We start from the raw sequence: 24,016 nt of genomic DNA, 5'->3' as shown, positions 1-24,016 counted from the left end.
AGAGGGTGCCATTGAAGACCTACAAAAATCTACATCAAGTCACACCAAACTAGTGTCTGTGTGGAAACAGAGTTGCGTCAGCCTCACCATGAGGGGAATAGACACGCAAGTTGATGGGCACAGGAGAGATGCCCTTGTTGGCCCCGGTGATGCGGTCAGTCTCCGCCTCAATCTCCTGCCGGACCTCATCAAAATCTGTGAACTTTTTGCCCTTACAGTGGAGAAACTCTGCATACTCTACAAGAGACAGTAAGAGGAAACACATTACTGAATGCAGAGAAAAGGAAAGAGTTTAGAAGATGATAAACCAAAAAGGTGTGAAACTTCAAAAAGTTGTGTCAGTTTCTTAACTTCTGTCTGCCTCCTTCTGCTGGGGCTGTTACCCCATTCACATTTCAAATTAAACAAGAAAGATACATGTCTGAAGGACACGATAAAGGATGGATGTAGCTCTTTAGCTAATAAGATGGAAGAGTCAGGTCTAGTAGCAGTAAATTAAATGTACTGCACTTGCTATATAGACATAAAGATGTTGCAATTCTGTTAATGGCCACTAGATGCTGACTTTAGGCTTCAACCAAACTCCCACAGAAATTAAGAGAACAGAAGAAATTTCTCTCTTGAAAAAGAAAGCCAGTTAATTTTTTACTTGCTTACAAAGTGTGAAGCTAAAATACAGGCTTCAAAATATAAATATTCCTTCAAAAACCTCTGGGTCACATTTGTGTACATTTTCCATGGTCTGTTTTCACACTTTGACGGCTCCTGGGGTTGCATCAACTCATGAGATCTTTGGGTAACATGTTTTTACCTGTGGGACAGTTCATCAGCTGGAGAACCAAAGGACGACGAGTCACAATGCCAGAACCACGAGGAAGGAAATCCCTGTAACACGACAGACAGACAGACAACAAGGTGAATGGTGAGATAAAAAACAATGAAGAGAGTAAAATAAAAATGAAAGAAAAAACTAAATGATAGTCTCCAAAACTCTATCTGAAGAACAGTTACTAAATACAAATAAAGCCCACTGAAGAAATGACAGAAACACGATATGAATCATCAAATGACAAAAAGACAAAAGAGCAAGTGTCAGTGATTATGAATCAGCATCCTGAGGCTTTGTGAAGATTTAAGTATCATTCCCTCGGGAAATCTGTGCCAAGAGCAAGTTTGAGTGTATGTGTGCGTGAGTTTGTGTGTGTCGCGCAGTGCTGAATAACAACAAATCTTCACACAACAGCTGCGGTCCCACCAGGCTAAATGTCTGTTTTATTTGCTACAGTGCTGTTTCCACAGGAATCCTCTTTGTGGGTGAAGACAGTGCATTAAGAAAATGAATTTAAAAAAGCTAAGTGGTTTTTCTAAAGATTTTTCTGTCTCAAACAAACTCTGGAAATTAGATAACGACCTTTATTTTCAAGTGATATATCATTATAATATGATGAAATAATCAACATTTCATCAGCTGCAGCAAGACATTTTCACAGCTCAGTAACACTAATGGTTCACAGGCAAATAAAAAAGGGGACTGTAAAAAGATACAAAACTGAGCTCATGGTCATTTGCATGAGCGTGTTCAGCAGTTTCTCCTTCAAAACTTCTGATGTGTGCCAGTGTTGTATCATTTACAGTGTCCTCTCAGCAATTTTCACCATTTCTGGTAACTGCATGACAGAAAACAATGGATCTTCTCTCTTGAATTTTCTTAGTTTGTTAAGAGTGAGAGAGGATTTGTGCGTCCATGCAAATTCATGTGTTTCAAATAAGATATAATCCGGGTGCATCTGAGGTGTGAAGTGTGTGTTCTGGAGAGCAGGCGTTTGTGCAGACGACTCCCTGCCAGCATGTGTTTCATGCTTCCTTATGTACAAAGACTCTGATTTCTTTGGGGGTGTTCAGCTGCTTATGCAACATCAGCGTCAGCTCGCCACTGGCACTGTGTGCTCCTCAACCAGCTGACACGGCAGTTCTCATACAGTGATGCATGGTGTGTGTCTATGTGTGTGTCTCTGTCTGTGTCTGCATTTATAGCAACAATAACAAGGGTTGGACACACACACTGCAGTTTTCCATCTAACATTGTGTAAGAGTCTTGCTTTCAGTTTAAAGAAAAAAAAAACAAAATACAATTCAAGCTGATTTGTGTTCTTAAAGCTTGGTGATATATCTGTAATTCAAGCAGGCAGATGAAGAACTAGAAAAAGTTTTCATAAATGCTTCAGTAATAAATTGTAATCTAAAGACTGAGAAGGTTAAAAGTGTTTCTAAACAACACAACACAAAGATAAATTATTCAGTGTCTGGTGAGAGAACAGAAATCAGCCGAGTGACATGAATAAGAAATAGCTGAAGAATCTGTTTGAACCTGAAGCAAAGCCCGAGGCAGGTTGGATACATGAGTCTCGAGCTGAGAGTTAATCAGGGCTGAGCTGCTTCTGCTCAAAATCTTGACCTAACAAGGAAAAAGCTAATTTCCTGTGTTAAACACAGGGATCATGATTAACCACCACTATTTCCCTATACCACATACTAATGTTACTCATTTAGTCTTGTGTTGAACATTCAGGGGTTGCAGGACTGAATGTGTACATTAAGCTCTAGCTTTAATGGAGCAGTTCAACTTTGCCAGCTGCTTTCTGACAATTACACTGCTGCCACAGAGAGAGCTCGTTAATGTGTAAAGAATTTTTCATTAGTTATTTTTGTAATTGTTGTTTGCTGTTTCCAAACTAAATAGTTGTGGGTAACGGTAGTTTGAGTTGCAAGTTTCGATCATGTGAAGAAGCACTAGATCGGTATCGGCCCCAGTTCTTATCTTATTAAGTGATTGGGTGTCGGCTATGACATGACTAATCTGTATAGTTTCTTTGTAAATAAACTGCAAGCAGACTGTGTGATTGTCAACGTAAGCCTAAAAATACATGTACATCATTCTGTAGCTAATGTTTGCTTATCACCAGCACCTGCTTCTCTGGATACAGCAGCAATAGGAAGCTTCATTTGGGAGGATTGTTTCAGTGTTTGCTGCAGCCTTGCACAACAAAGGAAACCCTGCTCTCTGCTGACCTTTATGTTTGTCTGTCCATCTGCTGGTCGACCTGCCTCCCTGCCAGTGTGTGACTGCACGTTTGTGTGTGTGTGTGGCTGTCCCTTTGTCCCACTTTGATGTGTTTTTTGAGAGGGACAGGTGGCCTTAACTGCAGGTCTTCCCTTCACTCCGCTTCTCCACGTCCTCACCTCAAACTGCCACCACAATGAGAAGCCACAGACAGATTCACACGCACACACACACACTCATATAGACAATACCCTATAGTCTCTGAGCCAAGAGAGGTAGGACGATGTGACAGTAGTGTGACTCTCCTCTCCCTGTCTCTCCAATCACTCTCCCTTTACCTAATCCTGCTGAGAGGGTGACAGTCCCCTCCACCCGCAACCTCCTGCGTGTTCATCCCCCACAGTGAGGCAAGGGGCTGAAAACACTCACACTCATGTGACTGCCAAAAGCACTGACACGATCCCCTGGCAGCAGAGATGCAGACAACCGGGCTGAAATTTTAAAAAATGAAAAGGGCCAAACAAGGATGGCACAGAGAGACGGGGGTATTTTTGCAACAGGAAGACAGTGACGGAGACTCGAGGGGAGATTGTAAGCCTAAAATCAAGATACCATCTACAAGCACTTACCTATAAGTGCACTCAGGAGTCAGTGTCTGTCTGAAAGCACTTTCAGTTCTAACAGTGTAACTGGCAAAAAATATTTACCCACTTTATCATTATGTAAAATCTATCTGTCTATCAATGATAGGACTGGGCCGTATGGTGATATGAACAATGACATTATATAAATTTGTCAGCATTCAGAGATTCTGCCATATTGTTCAGGGCAGTCCTTTAATATTTCTGAATGTATGTTTTTGTTGCAAATCAATAACCACAACTACTTTATGGCAATCCAGTATTTTTTTGTTTAGGATTACAGCATCAATGTGATGAGACATCTTGATTTGTTAGATATTTAATCTACCTATGATATCAAAAAAAAAAACCTGCAAAACTAATGGATAATCCGAGGAAGAAGGTGTGCGAGTCTGTGTGTGTGGGTGTGTAGATGGGTTGGGGGAAGGTCACAGATACACTGAGCATCACTGTTGAAGAGTCACAGCTGATTAATCAGTTCAAATCACTTTCAAACAAGATGGTTTAATAGGATAAACTTTCGACCACTGATTCACTGATTCATTGATTCTTCATCGTCCACTGTAGTGCACACATACATACAAGTCTAAATGTCTAAAAGTCATAAAGTCTGTTTTCTAAAAACTCTGTTTCCATTCAATACTTCATTGACTACAATTGTCCAGATGTGGGGTGGGCGGGATGAGCTTTCTCTCCCTTTTTGTTGTTGTTTTCTTTGTGTCGTGTGCCTGTTGTTTGGACTTATCTCTTCTTTGGTAAATTGTTTGCTCTGAAAGGTTGATGAAAGACAAATCTCTTGTCTCACGGGTATGTTTTCATACAGAAATGTAAGATCAGATTCTCTTCATGTAGTACAGTATGTTTATACGTTCTGCGCTGTTGGTCTCTTCATGTGCGTCACATCACTTCCTCTTCCCAGACACAGTCAAGACACTGAGCCGTGTCTAATCCTGCTCTAATGCGAGCAGCAATAACAGCCCTGACAGCAGTGAACCACCACGACCAGGCAATTTCCCTTTCCCAGCATCGTTTGGGTCTTAGAAGGACTGCTTTTTGGTGATGAAATGAATGGTGTCCCCCCCACACACACACACACACACATACTAAAGTTACTGTTAGCCTCAGTGGTAGATGAAGCCAATGAAATAGCTGAAAGCTGGATGGTGGATTCCAGATTAGACCAGAGCCAATAGGAGAATGTATTGTTGGTGAGCTGTGGTCCAAACACAGATTAGTTGTAATCCTCTGTAGCAGTATCAGAACAAATGATGTCCTCTCTTCCTCTGTTTCCCACTGGCTACTTTCTCACTCTCACTGTCATTCATCAGCAGATTAATAAAAATAAAAATAAAAGTAAAAAAAAAAAAAATCAGGCACAATGTCAAAGATCCATTCAAACTAAGACAAAGGCAAGATAAATGATTGATTATTAAAAATTATTGGAAATTACTCTCCATATTTGTTGAACTGTATGCTCTTCTGTAGACAAATTTCACACTACTGATGTTCAGCTGACCTGCTACTCTCTTGAACATGCAAATCATTGGACTAAACTGGAGGAGTATCAAAAGAACACTATTATTTTCCCTATATTCAGTAAGAAATTCTTTGATCCTTTCCAGAAATCTTCCCAAGAAATAATAATTAAATTGGACACTGGGAAACTATTAGGAAATCCCTCATAACATACCACATTATTAATTTCATTTATATGTTTTGTCTTACTGTAGCATCTCCTTAATATATCATCTTGTATAAGTCACTGAAGTACAGCCCTTCTTTATGTTTCTATTCACTCCCTCCTCTTCAGGGTTTGATTTGAATAAAGGAGAATAAAGGCTTTAATGGAGCTACAGTATACTGTCCTTGTCTTTCACATGAGTGAAGCTGCTGCTACTCATCAGAACGCTTCCGGCCTTCACTGTGTTATGTAATACACGAAGCCAGCCATATATCATAAATTTAATCTGTGTTGGGGGGGGGGGGCGGTTGGTGGAGGGTGTGCCGTGGGGTCAGCATAGTGATGGCAGAAGGAGGGGTGGGGGGGATGGGGACGGGCATCTGCGTTGTATTTTTATGTTCCTGAGTTGCACTAGTGCCAGCAAACCTTCACTGGTGACAAAGTGTTTCAGTCGGCTGAGCTGCGTACCACGCAGCTACAACATCCTCCCGGGTTTGAGCACAACCCAGGAAAACGTCACACAGTATGTGACCTTTCTTCTCATGTCTCTTTTTTACATGTCACTATCAGCTGTAAAACTGACCTTATAGGCCCCATAGTAATACAAAATGCATCTCAGAAATTCCCAGAGTCGAACAACTTATGCTATTGTTTCCATAATCCACCATAGTGACAGTGAGCTGAGGTGCCCTTTAATCTTCTGTGATGATATGGATATTATACATAAAAAGCTATTTTCAGTGGCAGTGATACAGCATGTTTCAGTGCGTGTTGTGTTTTCGGGGAGAAGCAGTTGTGGTGCTGATCTGGTTGTTTTTGAAAGAGCTGTCCGTGGTACTGAAACTAGTTTCTGGACCAAAAAAAAAAAAACATGCAGCTGAGAGCATCAGCAATGTTTCTGTAAACATTTCACACACACATACAAGTCTATAGTGGGCGCCTGCTGTGGGGTAGTGACTCATTCGAGGTTGTAAACCGTACACATTCAGTGGTGTACATGAAAAACACACAAATACAAGAAGACACATTAAGACGACATTTTCACACAACTAGACCTCACAGTACGAGAACTTCACTTACAAACCATTCATATTTCAGAGTGTATTTTGAAGCCTTACACACTTTGTTGCAAGAAAAAGCTGTTTAGTATTCATATTATTGGTCACGCAACTGTCACCTGGGAGCATACTGTCTGCACAAATGCTAAAGTAATGCCAGAACAATTAACAGTAGTAATTTTATTTTTATTTTTATTTCTCATGAATGAATTGTATCAGGTATTTTCCAGGAAAGTAATATTGACTACAATTGTCCAGATATGGGGTGGGCAAAAAAAAAAAAAAACATGCAGATGAGAGCATCAGCAATGTTTCTGTTTCTGTCAGCCTTTCACAAAGCCTCATATGAAAAGCTTTTGTTTCTATTGTGTACTCATTCAAATGAATTCAGTATTTTTTTTCTTGTACAATTTCAGTATGACTATGTAAAAAATATTCTAACTTATATTCTTCTGATCCATGTTCAGAGTCATGATAGTGGAACATGTTGAACATGTTGGTAAACTGCTCAATGTAGTAATATGATTTAAATATATATTATTTAAGCCCAACATGACGTCTTAAAATGTTCAAAACCCATAGATGTTCACATAAGACAACTAAAACTGGAAAATTCTCCACATTTGAGAAGATGGACGTGGAGAATTTTTGGTTTTGCTTTTGAAACTTTCTACTTGAAGAATGACTTTAAATGAGGAATTGTCAAAATAGTTTCCAAATTATTCTATATACTGATTAACTGATTAATTGACTAATCATTTCAGCCCTAAAGAAGACAGAACGTGCCACACGCTGCTGCCTTAACTGCTGTAATTTCTGAACAACTACTCCTTTTTTGTTGCAACTTTTAATGTAATGCATATTTTCCTTTTCATCAAGACATTCACCTGACTTTTCTGCCTCTTTTCGAGATAAGATGTCACACTTTGCACACAGTAACGTTAAATTTAATCAGATATCCACACGTGACCAAACATCCCCGCCTCCACCTAAACTCCTAACAGGTTTCACGCAGCTGGCACTGCATGTGTTGGGCACTGAGACCAGTAAAGCTCCCTGCTTTGTCTGTGCTAATGAGACTCATGGGAAAGAAAACAAAGACTGGCTGACAGACACAGGTGGGAAGCGGGCGCGGTGCTGATAAGTCTATCAACAAACAATTTAAGGCCAAACATTCACTGGTCTCAGCTTCTAAACTATAAGGATTTGCTGTGTTTCTTTTACTATTAAATGACATTCTATAGACTAATATTTTTTATTCTTCTTTAAATGAAAATCTTGCTACTTGTTCAAGAGGGAAAGAAAATGGGCCAGTCCACAAATGCAGCCACATACATCTCAGCTTGTCATAGTCTCAGACAAGAGAAACCGAACCACTGAAAACCATGAATAAAGAAAAATACTGATATGTTTCATGACAAGCGAGGATCTTGATTGCTAAAGGTGTCCTCTGATGACATGCAGTGGATATTGTACATTTAATACATTTGGTGGATCCCTGTCACTTTAATTTAGCCTCGCAGTCTTTACTTTGTAGTCCAGCACTTTGAAATTTTAGAGCAATAAAGCAGCACCTGAGCTGAAGTTGAATTGAGAGGCAGAAAAGGCTGGGGAATAAAGGCTGAGCTGAGCTGATGAACAATGGACTGAACGGTGAAAAAAAAAAAGAGAGCCACAGAAGGACACACTGTGAAAACAGGATAAAAAAAACACGAACGATGAGGAGGAAGAGATCAATTTGATTAGTGTCCTCAGATGCTCTCTTGTGCCATTAGCACGGCATGTCTCAACAGCTTGTTCATCACGTAGAGGTTGGCCGTCCTTGTGCCTGAGTCACACCTGCCAGGAAAACAACGGCATTCCATCTCACCTTATGTAGAAAGAGTGGATTGATAATTATCACAAGACTTAAGAGAAAGAAAGAACTTAGATGTCTCCATTTGGCACACTTTGACCTGCCCAATACCATGTTTGATTGACAGGTATACCCAAATTTAGTAGAGTTTTTGAGAGTTTCAAACACAAGGCTTACATCCCTTGAGAAATAATTGATGTAAATGTCTGTCTGCTGTTTATAAGCCTCCTATACTTTGGTATTGATTGTCTGTGCTAACTGTAAACTGCAAAACCAGACAGAGGAAGAGCAAACCCAGGACCAGGGCTGTGAGAGAGAAATAATCAGCCCTAAATCAACCATGATGCTGTTAGTTTCTATTAAAAGCAAAAATAAAAAAAAGGATGAAATAGCAAGCAGCTTAATAACAGCCAAAAATATTACCAGATTAAAATAAAATGGTTCAGTGACTTGCTGAGAGGCCGTAATGTCTCAGTAAGAGAGAGGGATCGAGACAGACATGGAGAAAAGAAGAGTCGTGACATGTAAACACACAGTGTATTGTAAGTGTGTGTTGCTTTAGGCTGATAATACAAACACAATTGGCCACTGGAGGGGGTGGGGATGGAGGGTGGTGGAAGACTGGAGGAGGAGGAGGAGGAGGAGGATGGGAGGACCTGAGTGATGTCACTGCAGCTGGACTAGTGCATACATTAACACATGACAGTGTCTGCAATTTGTTCACTGCTGCGAGATGCCAAAGACCGCAGGCCTTACTGACACGTGCAAACAAGATGTAGCGAATCTACTTTACAGTTAAAGGCAGGCGTCATTGCAACACAACATTTCCTTGCTCTGTTTCAATTTTCCTTCGCCCAAACCGCTGGTCCCTCGGGTAAAGGCAGTGTAATTAGGCCCAAGCTGTTGCTATGACTACTGCTGAGTGAGGGCAAGTATAGCGTGGCCCCCACTTAATGAGTGTAAAGAGATGGTTGTAATAGTACAGATTACAGAAAAAAAAACTCTTGAGGTTTTAGCTAACCCATACTAGAACAAGCCCTTCCACAGAGAGCTGTAAAACAAGCGCAAACGCAATAAGCTGCCATCAAAACACTGCTGAGAAAATTATGCTCATAAAAATTTCTATTTTATACCTCTATTAGAGGTATAAAATAAAGTACCATACAATGATTACAAATGGTCATAAAAATGAATTTGCTTTTTATGTTTCAGAGTGTATTTCTTGCATTGACTTTTAAATCTTTTTTTAAGCTGTCGATTGTGATTGTGTGTATGACAATGTAACAGGAGTGCAATGCTAAATTGGTTTTATTTTAAATCCTCTAATTGGCACTTGTAGGCTGCATCTTTCACCACAAAACTGATATTCCTTCCACCAGTAGATTTATGCGTAGATTAGCCTGACATGTAAACAGTAGATTTGCCTCACCTACTACCTGTTAAGATGGGGATTAACCGCTCTGGGCCATGTGGTGAACTATGTGTCTCTAGTGTGAAAGAAATCTAAGAAAAGACAATGAGAGGGTGTCAACCAAAAGATATAACAATATCAGCTATGTTCACACCTATTACATCTGCCAGCAAACAATCACAGGAGCAATTAAAAATCTCCAATCAGTTGTTGCACTGATGGATCCCTCTCTGTGTCCATTGGGATGAATGCCATTTTGTCATGGAATACCCTGTCCGTGTTCAGTGTGTGGGGGTGGGGGTGGGAGCTGGCCTGGAGCCACAGTATGCATACACTCTGACCTTGCTTAAGCAGGAAATACTGCTGAATCACACACTCTGTGCACAGAGCGTCCAAGGGAATAAAAGTCTGAAACCACAAAAAAGAAAAAAAAAGAATCTTCTGATAAACTGGAATACAAGCAAACAGGGCCGTTAGACAGTTAGCAAGTGGCACCCATGTTGTTGCCTGTATGAGGTAAGCTTCGCTTACAGCATAAGCACTGGCAGACAGATGGATGAGCTGAGCTGGAAGGGCTCAAAGCTCAGGTGGACTCTCTCTCTTTCCCTCTCTCTCTGCAAGGTCATACTGCAGCCTAACAGATCAGTTTGTTTTGTATCATCATCAGCTCTGACAGACAGAAACCTATGCATGTTTGCAAGACTGAAACCTTTTCACACACACACACGCACACACATTTTGCACTCTTGCCTGGTCAGGCTTAAATAGGCTGTAAGCATAAAAAAAAAAAACAGTAGCCCTGCCACAGAAACAACAACATGCAGCAAGCTGCCTGTAACTGTATCTGCTTTACAGGAAGTCAGCATCCAAACTGACCCTGCGTCTGTGATAGATGTTACAGGATTTATCACGATAAACATACACAACCTGAAAGCAGGAAATTTAGAGACTCGCTTATTTTTCTTTATATTCCTCATAACTAGAGGTGGTTCATTTTATAAAACACCACGTTATTTAACAATTTGTAATTCCGTGAACGCATCATGTAGTAATTAACAGATGAACTTCACTAGGGATTTATGTAGGCCTAACAAAATAATCTTCTTGCCTCGGTGTTGTCTGCATGGAGGCAGGGAGATAAGACGATACGACAGGTGAAATGTGAAATATGTGGACCGTTCACCAACACTCACAGGCTCTCAGTGAAGCCTGGATTTAAACCTGCCTGAGAAGGGGGATGGGGGTTCGAGATGTGTAAAGCTACTGCGGCCGCTTGCGTGATGCAGCGGAGGCGCACCAACATGCATCGCAGCCTGGAAAAGCTACTTACTTCCCGACGAAGTTCTCCAGCACCGAGCTCTTCCCTGCACTCTGGCCGCCCACCACGGCGATCTGCGGCAGGTCCAGGTTTGCGTTTTGACCGATGGCGGAGAAGGCATCCTGCATGCGGTTCACCAGAGGAATCAAATCCTCCATTCCCCGGTTCCCCATCTTTGCGATGCAATAGGCAGTCTATCTACCTCGTCGGAGAAGGGAGGGATTTATTTCTTGTTTTCCTCGTCGTCCCTCCTTCGCCACCCTCGCGTTCAGAGGGCGTCCTGGACTGCTCTCACACCAGTTCACTTTTCGGTGTGCTCCCTCATTGACTGCGCCTCCTCAGAGAGTCAGATCACCTCAGCTTGGACTCTCTCCACCACCGAACACTCCTCTCCACCAAGCACCGCAGGGAGGAGGAGGAGGATGATCTCTTGTATTTTCCTCAGGAGAGATCCCTGTAGTTCTCCACACACACCGCTCGGTGGTGACACTGGTATACTTTCACTGTGCTGCCTGTCAATTTGCACAGTTTACAGTACAGGAAGTTCTTATTTTTAAGAAACTGTAAAGTTGAATGTAATTAGAGTGCTCTTAGAAAGGTGGAAAATCTGGCATCCAGCTTTTAATGTTATTACCCAAACAAACATTTTTTGTGTGATGCACAGATCTGTGAATGGTGCTGAATCTGTTAGCACCATGGACAGAGGCCGGACTCAGTTTCAGCCCGTGGTTGGGGTCCAGTAAACTGACTCCTGATTATTTTGATGATTCCTTGAATTTTTATCCAGGCCAGAATCCAATTGTCCAACTTTCCTGTTGATGGCAAATAGAGCTGCAACCATTAGCTGATAAATCTATCTATCTATCTATCTATCTATCTGTCTATCTATCTATCTATCTATGGCTCTGAATTTCTGTTCAAATATTTGATATCAGTACAAGATGCACGGTTAGTGTAACACTTTATTTATATGATCTAGTAGGCGGTACAAGTGTAAAATGTCGAACATACAAATAAATAAATACAAACAAACAAACAAACAAACATAAAGTAATAAGAAGAAGAAGAAGAATATACAAACTTTCATTGGTATTTGGTTTGAGAGTGAGACACTGTCAGTTTTAGTAGATGAAAGAACATTATCTACAGCTCCATGAATAATGCAGCGGTGAAGCATTTTCTCCAGACAGCCACCAGAAGGCGACAGGTTACTGTAAGTTTACTACACCAGAGAGGCTTTATGCGAGTTGCACCGGGGCTGAGAGCAACTGCTTTAAGCTGGATAATCAACAGTCACCGCCGCTCTCCTCTCTGAGAAGTAAGTCGTAACAGCTGTAGGAAGCCTCAGCTAAAATGTAGGAAGTAGCCGAGGAGGCGCACCTGGTTTATCTGTGCGTTAGCCTGCTTGTTCAGAGCTATGCTAAGCTAGCTGGTTGGGTTCAGTTACACAGCGGTGGCTAATGTAGCTTCGTTCATTTCATGGCAGGTGTAGCTTATTCATTTAGTGGCTCAAAATTTCTGCTTTGTGTTAGTTTTGGAGTAGCATGTCGCCTTCACACAAAACCAAACAGTTAACGTGCTGCTCTCTTCATAAAGTTTGCTAACTGAGTAAATAAGTAATATGAGTAAACCAAAACACGCAAATTGTTGTTAGCTTACTTGCTAACACTGGCTAGTTGTCATCACGAAATATGAGAGCGACCTGTTGTCTGGGGGGCACTGTTGTTGAATGTGTCTTTACAACAAAGAGTTGGTCTGACAGCAGGGCACACATTCACATCAGCTTTTCCTCCTCCGATCCAGGGATCTCATATTTTGAGAGGTGTCAAAACATTGGCACCTCGCAGCTGCGGGTCTGTCAACTCGCAGTGTAACTGCGGAGATTAAAGCCCGTGATGTTTAATCCACACATTCATCAGCAGCAACAGCAGCAACAGCAACAGTTTCACCAGCACCTGCGACAGCTACAGCAACTTTTCCAGCAGCAGCCTCCGCCTCCTCCGCCGCAGCCACCTCCCGGGCATCATGTCGCCCATCACCACCACCAGACACCGCGGTAAGCACTTTAACTCGAGACCGGGGATTAGGCATGGCCTCCCGGGTGATATGTGGGGCTACCGGCGGTGGCTGAGCTGGAAGCCCTGTCACAACACATGCCAGACTGTGCGATTTTGCGGTGGCTGGACATTTATCAGCTTGCAGTATTTTAAATTTAGATTGACTGTTTGTACCGCTTGGCTGTGCTTTAGTCCGTTTGGTTATGGGGCATCTAGCCCAGAGCTCTGAGGGTTTGTTATAATTATGTCTTTGAATTAAACGTGGGATATACAGTAAATCGTCTGTCTGTCCCAACGTAGCACCACTGGCTTACATTATATTGCTTTTTTGAAATGAAGACCAAAGAGAGCTGCTAAATACAGCCACAACTACATAGTCTTTTTGGATGGCATACTTACTAAGCTGTCAAACAGTGTTACATATATATACAGTTAAAGTTGGACCGTTGCCATGCTCTGTTATCTGGCTTGCCCAAAGGTAAACTGCAGATTACAGAAGACACTGTTGCAAGATTACTGGCCCCAGAGAAAAAAGTATGATCATGTCACCGCTGTTATGGCCTCCTGGCACCAGCACAAAACCTGTTTTGTACTATAAAGTATCCTGTGGACTTGTGCTATCTTACTTGTCAGCTTTTGTTTCCGTATCTTAAACCCTCATACTGAGACTCAGGGTGCAGGCCTCTTTTTATTCTGAGGATGAGCAAAAGCAGTAGCCAGTACAGGTCCAGCACACACCAGTACCCCATACGACTCCTGTTTTTAAACACTTGTTTTGCAATGCTTGTTGAGTAATGCGCTGCAATTATGTGCAATAAAAAAAAAAATCAAAACTTCACTCTGAGCTAAAGCTGATATGGAAGGAAGATGACTTGAGATAAATGCTGGTCCATTTCAGAGCCATTGCACTCTTGACTGCTTCAGAGCGTAGTTTGAAGGGAGAACAAAGACTGCATAAATAAATAAATAACTGTGAAATAATTATACTGACAGCTTGCATTCGGAGAGAATATTTGTGTGCAGGTGTTATTGTCAACAAACTGCCAATTTTCAAATAATATGGCTGTGTGTAAAATAGATTTCCAGATTAGTCAGAAGACAGACTACTCTGCTCTGGCTGTGGACAGGAATAGATATTTTGGCTGAGACTCTGCATTGCTACAGATTTCTGTAAGGTTGTGTCAGTTGAAATAGTTCTGCATGTTCATTTTCTTTTGTGTATTTGTTATACAGAGCCATTCCTGTGCCTCCCCAGACAGCCCCTCCTCCCAGGATGGTCAACCTGTGCCAGACGACCCAGACAACCATCATCGCCCCCAATCCCATGCTGCAGGGGGCCATACTGATGCAGCAGATGCAGGGTACATAAGGGATTAAAGATAGCAGTATCTGGACAGGACAGCCCTTGTCCCTGCTTATGTCAGCTAATAATCAGAAACAGCATTAGAATTTTTTTTAGATTTAATTTTAATTTAGTTTTATTTGATTTTCATAAATTATGTGTTTAAAAGCCTGAAAGGCTGAAAACTGAAGTTCCTTTCATCCTTTCTTTTTGTTAAGGTAACATGCGGGGCTTTGGGATGGGTGGGCAGCAGTTCCGTCAGTTCTTTGCAGCTGGGACCAGGTCGTCTCTACTTGGGCCGGTTCCCATGGGCATGGCCATCAAGTCCCCCATCATGGGTTTCCCAGCTGCACGACCCTTCCACCCGCATGCTCGCTTCTACAGCAACAACGCCATCACCACGACCACAGCCCCTTCCTCCGCCCCATCTTCATCCACCGCCACGGTAATTACAACAGCACCATTATAATGATTGTAATTACTGTGTAGGATTTCAGCCGAGCTAATACACTCCATTAGGGTTGAGTGAATCTCAAACGCATAAAGATTTCATGACTGACTTAATCAGAGGCACTGGAAATGTTTTTACCGTGATGTTTAGTTAATGCTGTCATTATAATGAAAGAACAGATCACTCAAAAGTAACAACACGACTCTTGGATGTCTTTTTAATTTTTAATAGTTTTTGGACAACAGTGGAGGGAAGATGAAGTAACATCAGGGTTTAGGCACCCTCCCGATTCCTGATTTTAGGGCTGAAACAATTACTCAATCAGTGAGTTGATGGACAAAGAATTAAGAGATATAATTCTGATCTAATAATGGATCATTCTAATCAATTATTAATTTAAGTAATTTCTAAAACACAAATGTGAATATTTGCTGAATTTCCAGTGTAGTATGATATTATACTGAACAGAACTGACTGTTTAACCAAAAAAGGAAATAGCATATTAATGATCAATGAAAGAAATGGTTAATTGCAGTTCTGCTTGATAGCAGGACAAGTTCGGTGTTGGTTTTGGCTTCTTCAGGACAGTTGTTGATAGAAAAAGGAGTCAGATCTCTGCTTTAAACAAACAAATCAAGTTTAACTTTGCTTTTAGATGCACTGTCAAAAATCAGTTGTATCCTGTTCGATTAAAATCTTGTCCTATTTGTACTTTAATGTCTCTCAGTTGCATCTCTGCCTCAGCCTCAGAAGGTACAGCCATGTCATTTGAGGCCATTGTTGATGCTACCTTTAATAAACAACCAAGACTCTTTATATACAGTATATTTGAAACCCTGTTATCTGTCTCTGTGCGTAGGACACCACAGCTCGCCAGCCAGACAGGAAGCGAGACAGCGAGCAGATGGCAGCAGGGAGCACAAACAACCAGCCAGCAGCTAGCAGTACCAATGAACCTGATGATAAGTCTGAAACAGGTAGGACTGCAATCTAGTCAGCACTGAAAGATGTTAAGAGATACAGCATGAGTTGAATATCAGATGCAAGCTTAAACTTATGTCTACGCTTCCGTAAACAACAAAAATGGTATTTAGAGAATACTGATGGTGGAAAGTTGTTTGTAGATAATGTTTTAATTATTTGCTTCTGACTTTGGGTTTGCATTTTCTGCCCACAGATAGTGCAGTGGGAGGAGTGGATGGACACACACAGATCTTGGAGGAGCAACTTGAAGAACCTGCAGTGAAAAAGCAGAGGACAGAGGGGTATGGAAGTCGTTTTTTTATTGGTACGATTGAAGAGGTTCCAGAAAATCTTAGAAAATCAGCAATGTTTAGTTTTTTATCTATAGAAGGAAGAAAAGTACCTGACCTTTTTTTTTTTTTTAACAAAAACCAGAAATGTCTTCTCCTTCATTAATAACCTTCAGTGTTTAATCCTTGTTTCTTCTTTCTCTCAGGTCAGAGACCATCACTATTACAGATGCAGATGGGGAGGTTCTTTCCTCAGATTGTAACAGCAACACGGAGGAGAGCCAGCCTGAAGGTATGTTTAAGGCACACTTAAACCTAAGATTCTGAGAGGAGGCGGTTTCAGATACTTCAGCACCTAGATTAGCACTCACTTCAGTCGAGATGAACACTTACTGTATGATTCTCTTTGCCTCCAATCTTTTGCAAGATTGCATCATGTTGGAAGGAGGACGTTCCAAAGGGGAATCAGATGTTGTCGAGGCGCTGGAGGAGAGCAGAGCTGATGAGGTCAGAGGAGCCTTTCATTTTTGGGCCATAGACAAAATAATGTAAATACCTAAAGAACAATGATTTTGATGTAACCATTGCAAACACTGCTACAAAGATGAGTCATATTAGTCTGCATGCCATTTAGGAGTGTTTGCCATATCATGTCTATCATATGTTGGTTAAATAAATGCATGACGCTGACAATCGGTCGCCATCTGGTATGTGAAACTTCTCTGTAGGTGCATAGCCGTTTGTCTGCTCCGTCACCCTCTGGCAGGCTGAGTGAAGATGACCAGCAGGTTAATTTATCCACAGAGGAGACGCCACAGGGAAAAGATGCCTCCATGGGTTCACCAGGCAACCAGGACGAAGGGGAGGAGTGTATAGCGGAGGGCGCCAACAAGTTCTACTGCTACCTCTGCAGCATTACCTGCCACAACCAGCAAGTGGGTTGATCGTTCACTCACACAATGAAATACATAGACCATAAGAGAAAGTTGTTGCTCCCGTTTGTTTGAAGTCACATCAATTTTACATTTTACAATTTTCTGTCTTTTGTGTTTTTTTTATAGAACTTCAGGAGTCACATGAACAGCGTTTCCCACCAGCAAAGGATGATGGAGATCCAACACATGAGCAACGCCTGTCTGGTCACGCTGCTGCCACGAGTGCAGGAGTCTCTACAGGGAGCAAACAAAGATGGGTCAGTTTTCAAATACACAAGCATGCATTTGACTTGTGTTTTGTGTTCTGATTTTCAGCAGCCATTTTGAGTTTAACATTGGACAGTATTTTTTAAAACGAGAAAGTGATCTGTAATATTTGTCTGTGTTCCTTGCAGAGAGAAAAAAGCAGACTTGAAGCGTTGGTGTGCCACCTGTCACACCCACTTCACCAGTAGCATCATGGACCACCGTCGCACTGAGGAGCATAAAGTAATCAGCTGCTCACTTTATAGATAAGCACATTTACATGATGTAATTGCTGAGTTCAAGAAATATTACAAAATATTATTAATAATGACAGTTCAGTCAGTTGTTTGATTGATTTCAGTGAGAGTAACTGACCTGGTGTCCATCCGTTTTTCCTCAGCTTGCCAGTAGATCAGCTATTTCCTCCTGCACGGTCTGCAAAAAACATTTCAGGACCTCCCAGATTTTTGTGGAGCACTTGCAGTCCCAGGAGCACAGACAAAAAGTGGAGAAGGTATCTGTGGTTTCGGTGCAAATGTTTTCCCAGAGATTGTGACGAAAGTAGACATCACCATCAGTGTATTTGTTTCTGTTTTTATCAGCTCCAGGAAAAGGAGGGCTGTGAGGCCTTGGCCAAGCTGACTGCCATGGACACAGACGGCGTTTCTTTGGAAGAGGAGGAAGGAAGTGAGGTGGAGGAGGGAGAGGAAAGACAGAGCAGTGAAGGAGACCAAGACTGCTCTGAGAAACAGGTGATTTGTATGGAATTTGTTGTTGTTCAGTATCTGCACTTAAATGGCCAGTGAGCTTTACTTCCCAAGATTCAACATCCCTTTGAGATAAGTTCTGAAATAACACAGTTAGTACATCACAATCAGCGCATTCACCGTCACCTAGTTGTTTACTGTGTCTGTGGTGATCTGGTACAGGATGTCTGGCCCTCTATTAAAGAAGTATCTCTAAAGAATATGGCCAGTGATGAGCAGTATGACCCTGACACAGTCTACGGTGAGTGCTCTCTAACTCCCGATTCCTCACAGATTAATTCATTTTGTTTTCCTGCCTTTTCTTGTTCGTGTGAAGTTTAGTCTCTGACTTCCTTTACCACAGGGTCCAGTTTCTTTGTTCCAGTCGCAGGTTTTATTTGCAGACTCTGCAACAAGTTTTACCACTTTGAATCTTCTGCCCTACACACCCACTGCAAATCACTGACGCACTTTGAGAACCTCAAGGTTGGTTTTTTAATGACTTCATCAATCTTGTTTCCACTGCTAATTAGGTCGTAGCTGGTACAACCAGTTATCTGTGGGCCAAATGATAATTGTTGTTGCTCTACAAGTTTTACTTTTCCAAGGAATTCCTCTCAAAGCTAACTGCATTATTACTATTTGTGGCCCTTTGTGTCTAGAATATTAGATATGTATGTATTTTGTTTTATTGTCTATATAACCCAAGCCTCAATTCAAGCACATTTAAGCTCTTAAAGTTCTACTGTGCAGTAACTGTTGCTGACATGCATCAAAGAGTTAAAACTTTCTTTTTGCTTTCTTTTCTCAGAGTTACAGAGCGTTGCTCAGTCAAAAGAGTGAAGATGTTGAATCTTCCAGAGGATCTCTGTTAGCTACAGACAGCCTCAGACCTGTAACAGAAGCCACCACAGACTGGTCAGATGAAAATCCCCTTACCGATGACACTGGTTTAGTGACAGACCTGAACTCCATGCAGCCCATCATAACACTCACCCGACTGAAAATGCAGACAGAAAACCAGCAACGAGAGAAAGAGTCAGAACCCAGCCCAACCTTACAGGACTTCAGCACCACCTCAGCAACTTGCACTGGCAGCACAGACCAAGACCTCAGCCTCCACAGCAAAGAGGAAGAGACCCCATCCCAGGCGTCTGTAGTTCAGGAGAGCCCTGCTGAGCTGCCTGCTGGCAGCAGAGAGGAGCCAGACTCTGAGCCAGCAGCTGCTGTTGAGGCTGCTAATGAGGAGGAGGAGGAGGAGGAGAAGGAAGCTCCTGCTGTCCCAGGGAGAAAGAATGGCACAGGGAAAGCAAAAACCACGCCCAAACGCAGGTCAGGGAGGGCCACAAACAGACGCTGAGTCAAAGATGTGATGTGGAAAGACAGGAAACCTGGTACAACCTTAAAACACAATGTGTCAGTGAATGAAGAGGTGCTTTCATGAAACAGCGACCAAGAAATGAACAGCCCAGTCTCTCTCCGTGTTGGAAAGTCTGAATTAAACACACACTGACATATGGGAAGTGGTGGAACATGACTCGTGAATTGCTCTCCCAGGGTGGGAAATTAATGCCTGACAGTTATCAAGTGCAATGATGATGGGTAAGTCTCTTAACACTGACTCCCAGTCAGAAAATTAGGTTCATGAGTAGGCCCCCATCCATACCATTAAACAACAGCGATAAGAATGAGATCATTATAAAGTATGAACAACTGGTCCAAAACGAAACTGCAAATATGTTGTCTGAATTGAAAATAACTACATTTTTAAATAAGGAGAAGTTCCTTATTTTGGAGACCCACTACAAAACCCCAGTACATGAACACAAAACGTTGTGTCGTAGTTTTGTACTACATACTAATATTGTAGCAGGTGTTGAGAATGGGGTGTATTCACACTGAAAACTGACAGTATTCTTTTTTTTTTAAAAAAAAGTCTGTATGCTGACCAAAAAAATGCTTGATTTTTTTTTTTTTGCATACTTTTGTTGGACACATGAAAATGTCTCAACCACTTTAAGATGGATTTCCCTTGAAATGTCACACACATTAATGATCCCCTCAGTAAATAACATAGTAACTTAGGTAATGCCTTATTTTCATCAGTTCAAACTTTAAATTTGTTCAATTATTTGTTTTTGACAATATATTTGAAAGCCTAATGACATGGCATGTGGCTGTATTTAAGAAAAGAAACAAGTGACATGTAGATTTTCTACCCAGCAGCCTCTCTGGCTGGCTCACCAAAATGTTAATTTCCCACCCTGCTGTTCTTGAGGATCAGGAGGTGGACGAGGGCTGACTGTAACTTCTTTCAAATTCTCTAGCTAGCTAGATGAATTATTGTTAACTTATAATAACTTACAATCGTAGAAGACTGTACTGATGGCGAAGTGGAGATGTTTTCCACATTGCTAACCACGTAGCACACGCTTTTAGCAAGCTGAAATGTAGAATGTAACCAAAATAAGTGTTTGAGCAGGTGACAGCTTTTGATTTTTTTTTTTTTTTTTTTAAAGTGTTAAAATGGTACTTTGGCTTGAGTGTTGAGAAACGCTGAATCTTGAAACTGATAATATATTTGTTCAGGGCGTTTCATGATTTTTTTTTTGTTTTTTGAGACATTTAAGTTTGAGGTTGATGTCATGTTTGGGCCAAAACATTATCAGTAGCTGTTGCCTTTTCGCTGAAACAGTACTGCACAGATTCTTACTGGCTTATTCTCAGCAATAGGAAGCTTGTTTTTTTTTTTGTTTGTTTTTTTTTTTTTGACGCGTTTAAAAAAAATCTCAACACAATCTGTAGGAGTTGAGTGTCACGGTGAAAACCTGTCAAGAAAATGTCTAAAACACCTTTTTGCATCTGCACACATACATATGGTGAAGACCTCCCTGTATTCTTGAAATGTTAAGACAGCTCTTAAATGAGCATCTGCAGCAGCAGACGGCTTCATCAACATGTCAGAAGCAAGAAATGAAAGGTTTCTGCTAACAACCAGGCACTGAATTCAAATTATGAGCTGTCTCCGGCGCCTGTGGGACTCCTCACATTCACAGAAGGCTGTCACCATATTGTTTATTTTGAAATGTGAAAGCTTGTCAGTTGAAACATATGCTGCTGGAAGCTTAAAAGACTGGAAAGTTGCCCCCCCCAGACCTGAACTCCATGCAGCCCATCATAACACTCACCCGTCTTCAGAAGACCCACAAATCAGTCTTTCAGCTCAGAATAAAGATAAAGATTGATCACACTGGGTGTCATATTCCCATGGATGTTTATCAAGTGTGCCTACATTTAGAATAAAATTATTGTTTCTTTCATATTTCCATCGTTTTAAAATGCTTCTATGAGCATTCACAGCACAAAAATATTGCAAGTTGCTGTTGGTGTTTATTTGCCTCCACTTTGCCAATGTTTTTTGTTTTTTCTCTCATTGGCGATGTTGCACTGGACATTTGGAATCACACTTCAGTTAAAGGTCCCAGTTTTATTTGCAAGGGAAAAACCATGAAGTGTCTCTAGGTATTAAATGTAGCAAAGTATCCTTGTGAACCTTCAGCTCTGATGTGATGCACCAGTAACAGTTACAGATCATACAAATGTCTAACTTTGGTTCCAGCATTTCAGCAGTCACATGCCACGACAAGGTATGTGCATGTATCTATATCTATATATAGATATATACACACACACAAAAGGATGTATTAATTCCTTCTTCATGACTAGTGTGTTGTTCTGGAAATATTTTGTCCTCCAATATCAGAGAAGGATATTTTAAACCACAAACGGCTGGCTGACACATGTAGCAACTCTCGTGGTCATGGTGACAACTGTCACATGATAAGTGTCATGTTCTGTCTGAAGGAACGAGACGTGATCTGTAGCTCTGAAACAGAATGAAGCAGGAGAGAGAAATGGACGTGTAGAGGATGATTTCAAACAAAGCTGTATGTTTCTTATTGTATTTTTATTCAGCTACTGACAAACTGAGATGAACAAACAGTTGATGTTTTCTAATTGCTGGAAGTTTAATGTATTTTTGAATGTTTGTTTCCTGTTTGGGGGTCATTTTAATTTATATTAAAATGTCTGACAATTCCCACATTTTGACTTAATTTTTGACTTTTTTGACCAGCACTTAACATATACAACACGCTTTTTAGACTGCATCAACCATTTCAAACAGATAAATGAAAATGAACAGGACAGACAGATTTACAGTCATGCTGTAGATCAAACATAGACACTGGTAGACATCTGGAATGTTTTTTTTTTGGGGGGGGGGGGGGGGTGATACAATAATTACACAAATTATACAGCTATTACAAAGCTGACATCGACACTCAGTGGATGCTTTCTCTTAACCCAGGAATTGTCTTCATGATGTCTCACATGACCCTGAACACAACTCTTTTTACATGGCAACACATTTGACTTCAGCAAGCCTGCAGCTGAGTGCAAAGTACCTGTGATGTCCAACTTGTATGAGAAGCTGTTAGAGACCCGTACACTCCACTCTGCTCAGAAACCAAACATTAGCACGCCATAGTTCAACAATGGAGAGAAAGTGCATTGAGTTCAGTGACAGAGCAGATGCAAAACATCACAGTCGTACATGTCTGCTGATGAGGGTGTAAATTTACAGAAGAATCAGACAGGCAAGGCTACGCAGATCAGGGGTCACCAGTCCTAAAACAGAGGTCAGAAGTTGATTCAGCTTTCATAAATGCTCCTATCTTTGAATTTTGCTGAGCTCAGTCCCCTTCGTCTACTCGCTCTTGTCACTCATTTGCGAGACCCCACTGTCCTCGTTCAGTTCCTCCTTCTTGGATGAGGAGTCCCCGTCTGCAGGATGATGCTCCTCCTGGTTTGGGGAGCCGAACAGTTGAGCCCTGAACTCCAGCCGGGCTTGCCGATTGGACTCCATCAGTTCATGCAATTTGCCATTGAGTGCATCATTGCGCTCCTCCAGATCATCAAGGTAGGAGTTTATCTGATCCAGCATGGAGTTGATGGCAGCGTACTCTGTGGATTAGCAGCAGAGAGGTTAGTCTTTTCTGTCATGGAGAGTCAAGCACTTCTCTCAGTAAAGAGTTGTGGGTTTTAAAAATAAAAGATGCACTGAACAGATCAATGTTATACACACGGACATGAACAACTATCTAGAGCTGTAAAAAAAAAAAAGCAGTGACAGATCATCTTGAATAAATCTTGAATCTGCTCCATAGACAGAGAACAGCACAACTGAGGTGAGCACAACTAATGATATTACTGGAGCAGATGTACAGTAAATCAGCTCCTACATTATGATGAATGAATGTTAACGTGTCCGTAACCACAAATCCGATGGACCCGCTAAGCTAGGAGGAAGTCAGTGTCACCTGACACTGAGTTTTGATTTAATGCTCTAAATTTAACGTTACTGCTTAGGGACAGTTTTATAAGCTTGTGAACATTGACTTTATCGACCAAAGTCACTGATATAACACATTGTATGTAACTTTGGCGTGGACTCTCCAGTTTACTACATTAACGGTACCAGCCTCGGTTACAATAAAAGAACACATTAGCTCTTTACCTTCTTCGCCGAATTCGTCTTCGTCGTTTATAATGCCATCGTCGATAGAAATGTCTGGGTCTCCATTTGGTCCGGACATTATTCAAATATTCACGTTTATTACTTTTTTTTTTTTACCGTCAAGCTAACAAGGCTACCGGCTAACTAGTATTAGCTAAGGAGCCTGGGAGCGACAAATCAGACTCGGCAAAGATGACAACAAATGAAATAGTACATTTACTATAACTTTATTTTCAGACGGTTTCAGTTAATCCACGAATCCCAGGGGGAAATTTCCAAGGGAGTACTTAGCTAGTTTAACCTCTCATCACATCCAGACGTCAGATTTTTGTTTACGGAACCAATGGATTATGGGTTTAAATGTGGGCGGGGCTTGGTGTTTT

At 41.4% G+C, this 24,016-nt stretch overlaps 3 protein-coding genes across 6 annotated transcripts in view; 1 reads left to right on the top strand and 2 right to left on the bottom strand.

The window, feature by feature from the left end:
• Positions 1–11,373, bottom strand: part of dnm1a (dynamin 1a) — a 48,051-nt gene extending 36,678 nt beyond the window's left edge. For all 4 annotated transcript variants that reach the window (XM_041058801.1, XM_041058802.1, XM_041058803.1 and 1 more), the window contains exons 1-3: positions 11,038–11,373; positions 812–885; positions 88–237 (exon numbers count right to left, since the gene is read on the bottom strand). In XM_041058801.1, coding sequence (XP_040914735.1) covers positions 88–237; positions 812–885; positions 11,038–11,198 — 385 coding nt within the window. In that variant the 5' untranslated portion in view covers positions 11,199–11,373. The remainder of the gene's footprint in view (positions 1–87; positions 238–811; positions 886–11,037) is intronic.
• Positions 11,374–12,263: 890 nt separating this feature from the next.
• Positions 12,264–22,157, top strand: ciz1a (cdkn1a interacting zinc finger protein 1a). Its single transcript, XM_041059294.1, has 16 exons — positions 12,264–12,343; positions 12,829–13,081; positions 14,316–14,443; positions 14,643–14,869; positions 15,735–15,852; positions 16,053–16,140; positions 16,335–16,420; positions 16,556–16,635; positions 16,857–17,063; positions 17,190–17,320; positions 17,459–17,552; positions 17,710–17,823; positions 17,912–18,061; positions 18,239–18,317; positions 18,420–18,541; positions 18,867–22,157. The coding sequence occupies exons 2-16, from the start codon at positions 12,921–12,923 to the stop codon at positions 19,413–19,415; spliced, it is 2,334 nt and encodes a 777-aa protein (XP_040915228.1). The 5' UTR covers positions 12,264–12,343; positions 12,829–12,920; the 3' UTR covers positions 19,416–22,157.
• Positions 22,158–22,331: 174 nt separating this feature from the next.
• bbln (bublin coiled coil protein) lies at positions 22,332–23,965 on the bottom strand. Its single transcript, XM_041059295.1, has 2 exons — positions 23,634–23,965; positions 22,332–23,080 (listed from the first exon to the last, which is right to left on the bottom strand). Exons 1-2 carry the CDS (start codon positions 23,710–23,712, stop codon positions 22,824–22,826), a joined length of 336 nt encoding a protein of 111 aa, XP_040915229.1. The 5' UTR covers positions 23,713–23,965; the 3' UTR covers positions 22,332–22,823.
• Between the last annotated feature and the right edge of the window lie 51 nt (positions 23,966–24,016).

Source organism: Toxotes jaculatrix, chromosome 16 (genome assembly GCF_017976425.1).
Source record: "Toxotes jaculatrix isolate fToxJac2 chromosome 16, fToxJac2.pri, whole genome shotgun sequence".
Taxonomy (NCBI): Eukaryota; Metazoa; Chordata; class Actinopteri; family Toxotidae; genus Toxotes; species Toxotes jaculatrix.
This window is presented reverse-complemented; position numbering and strand designations above follow the sequence as displayed.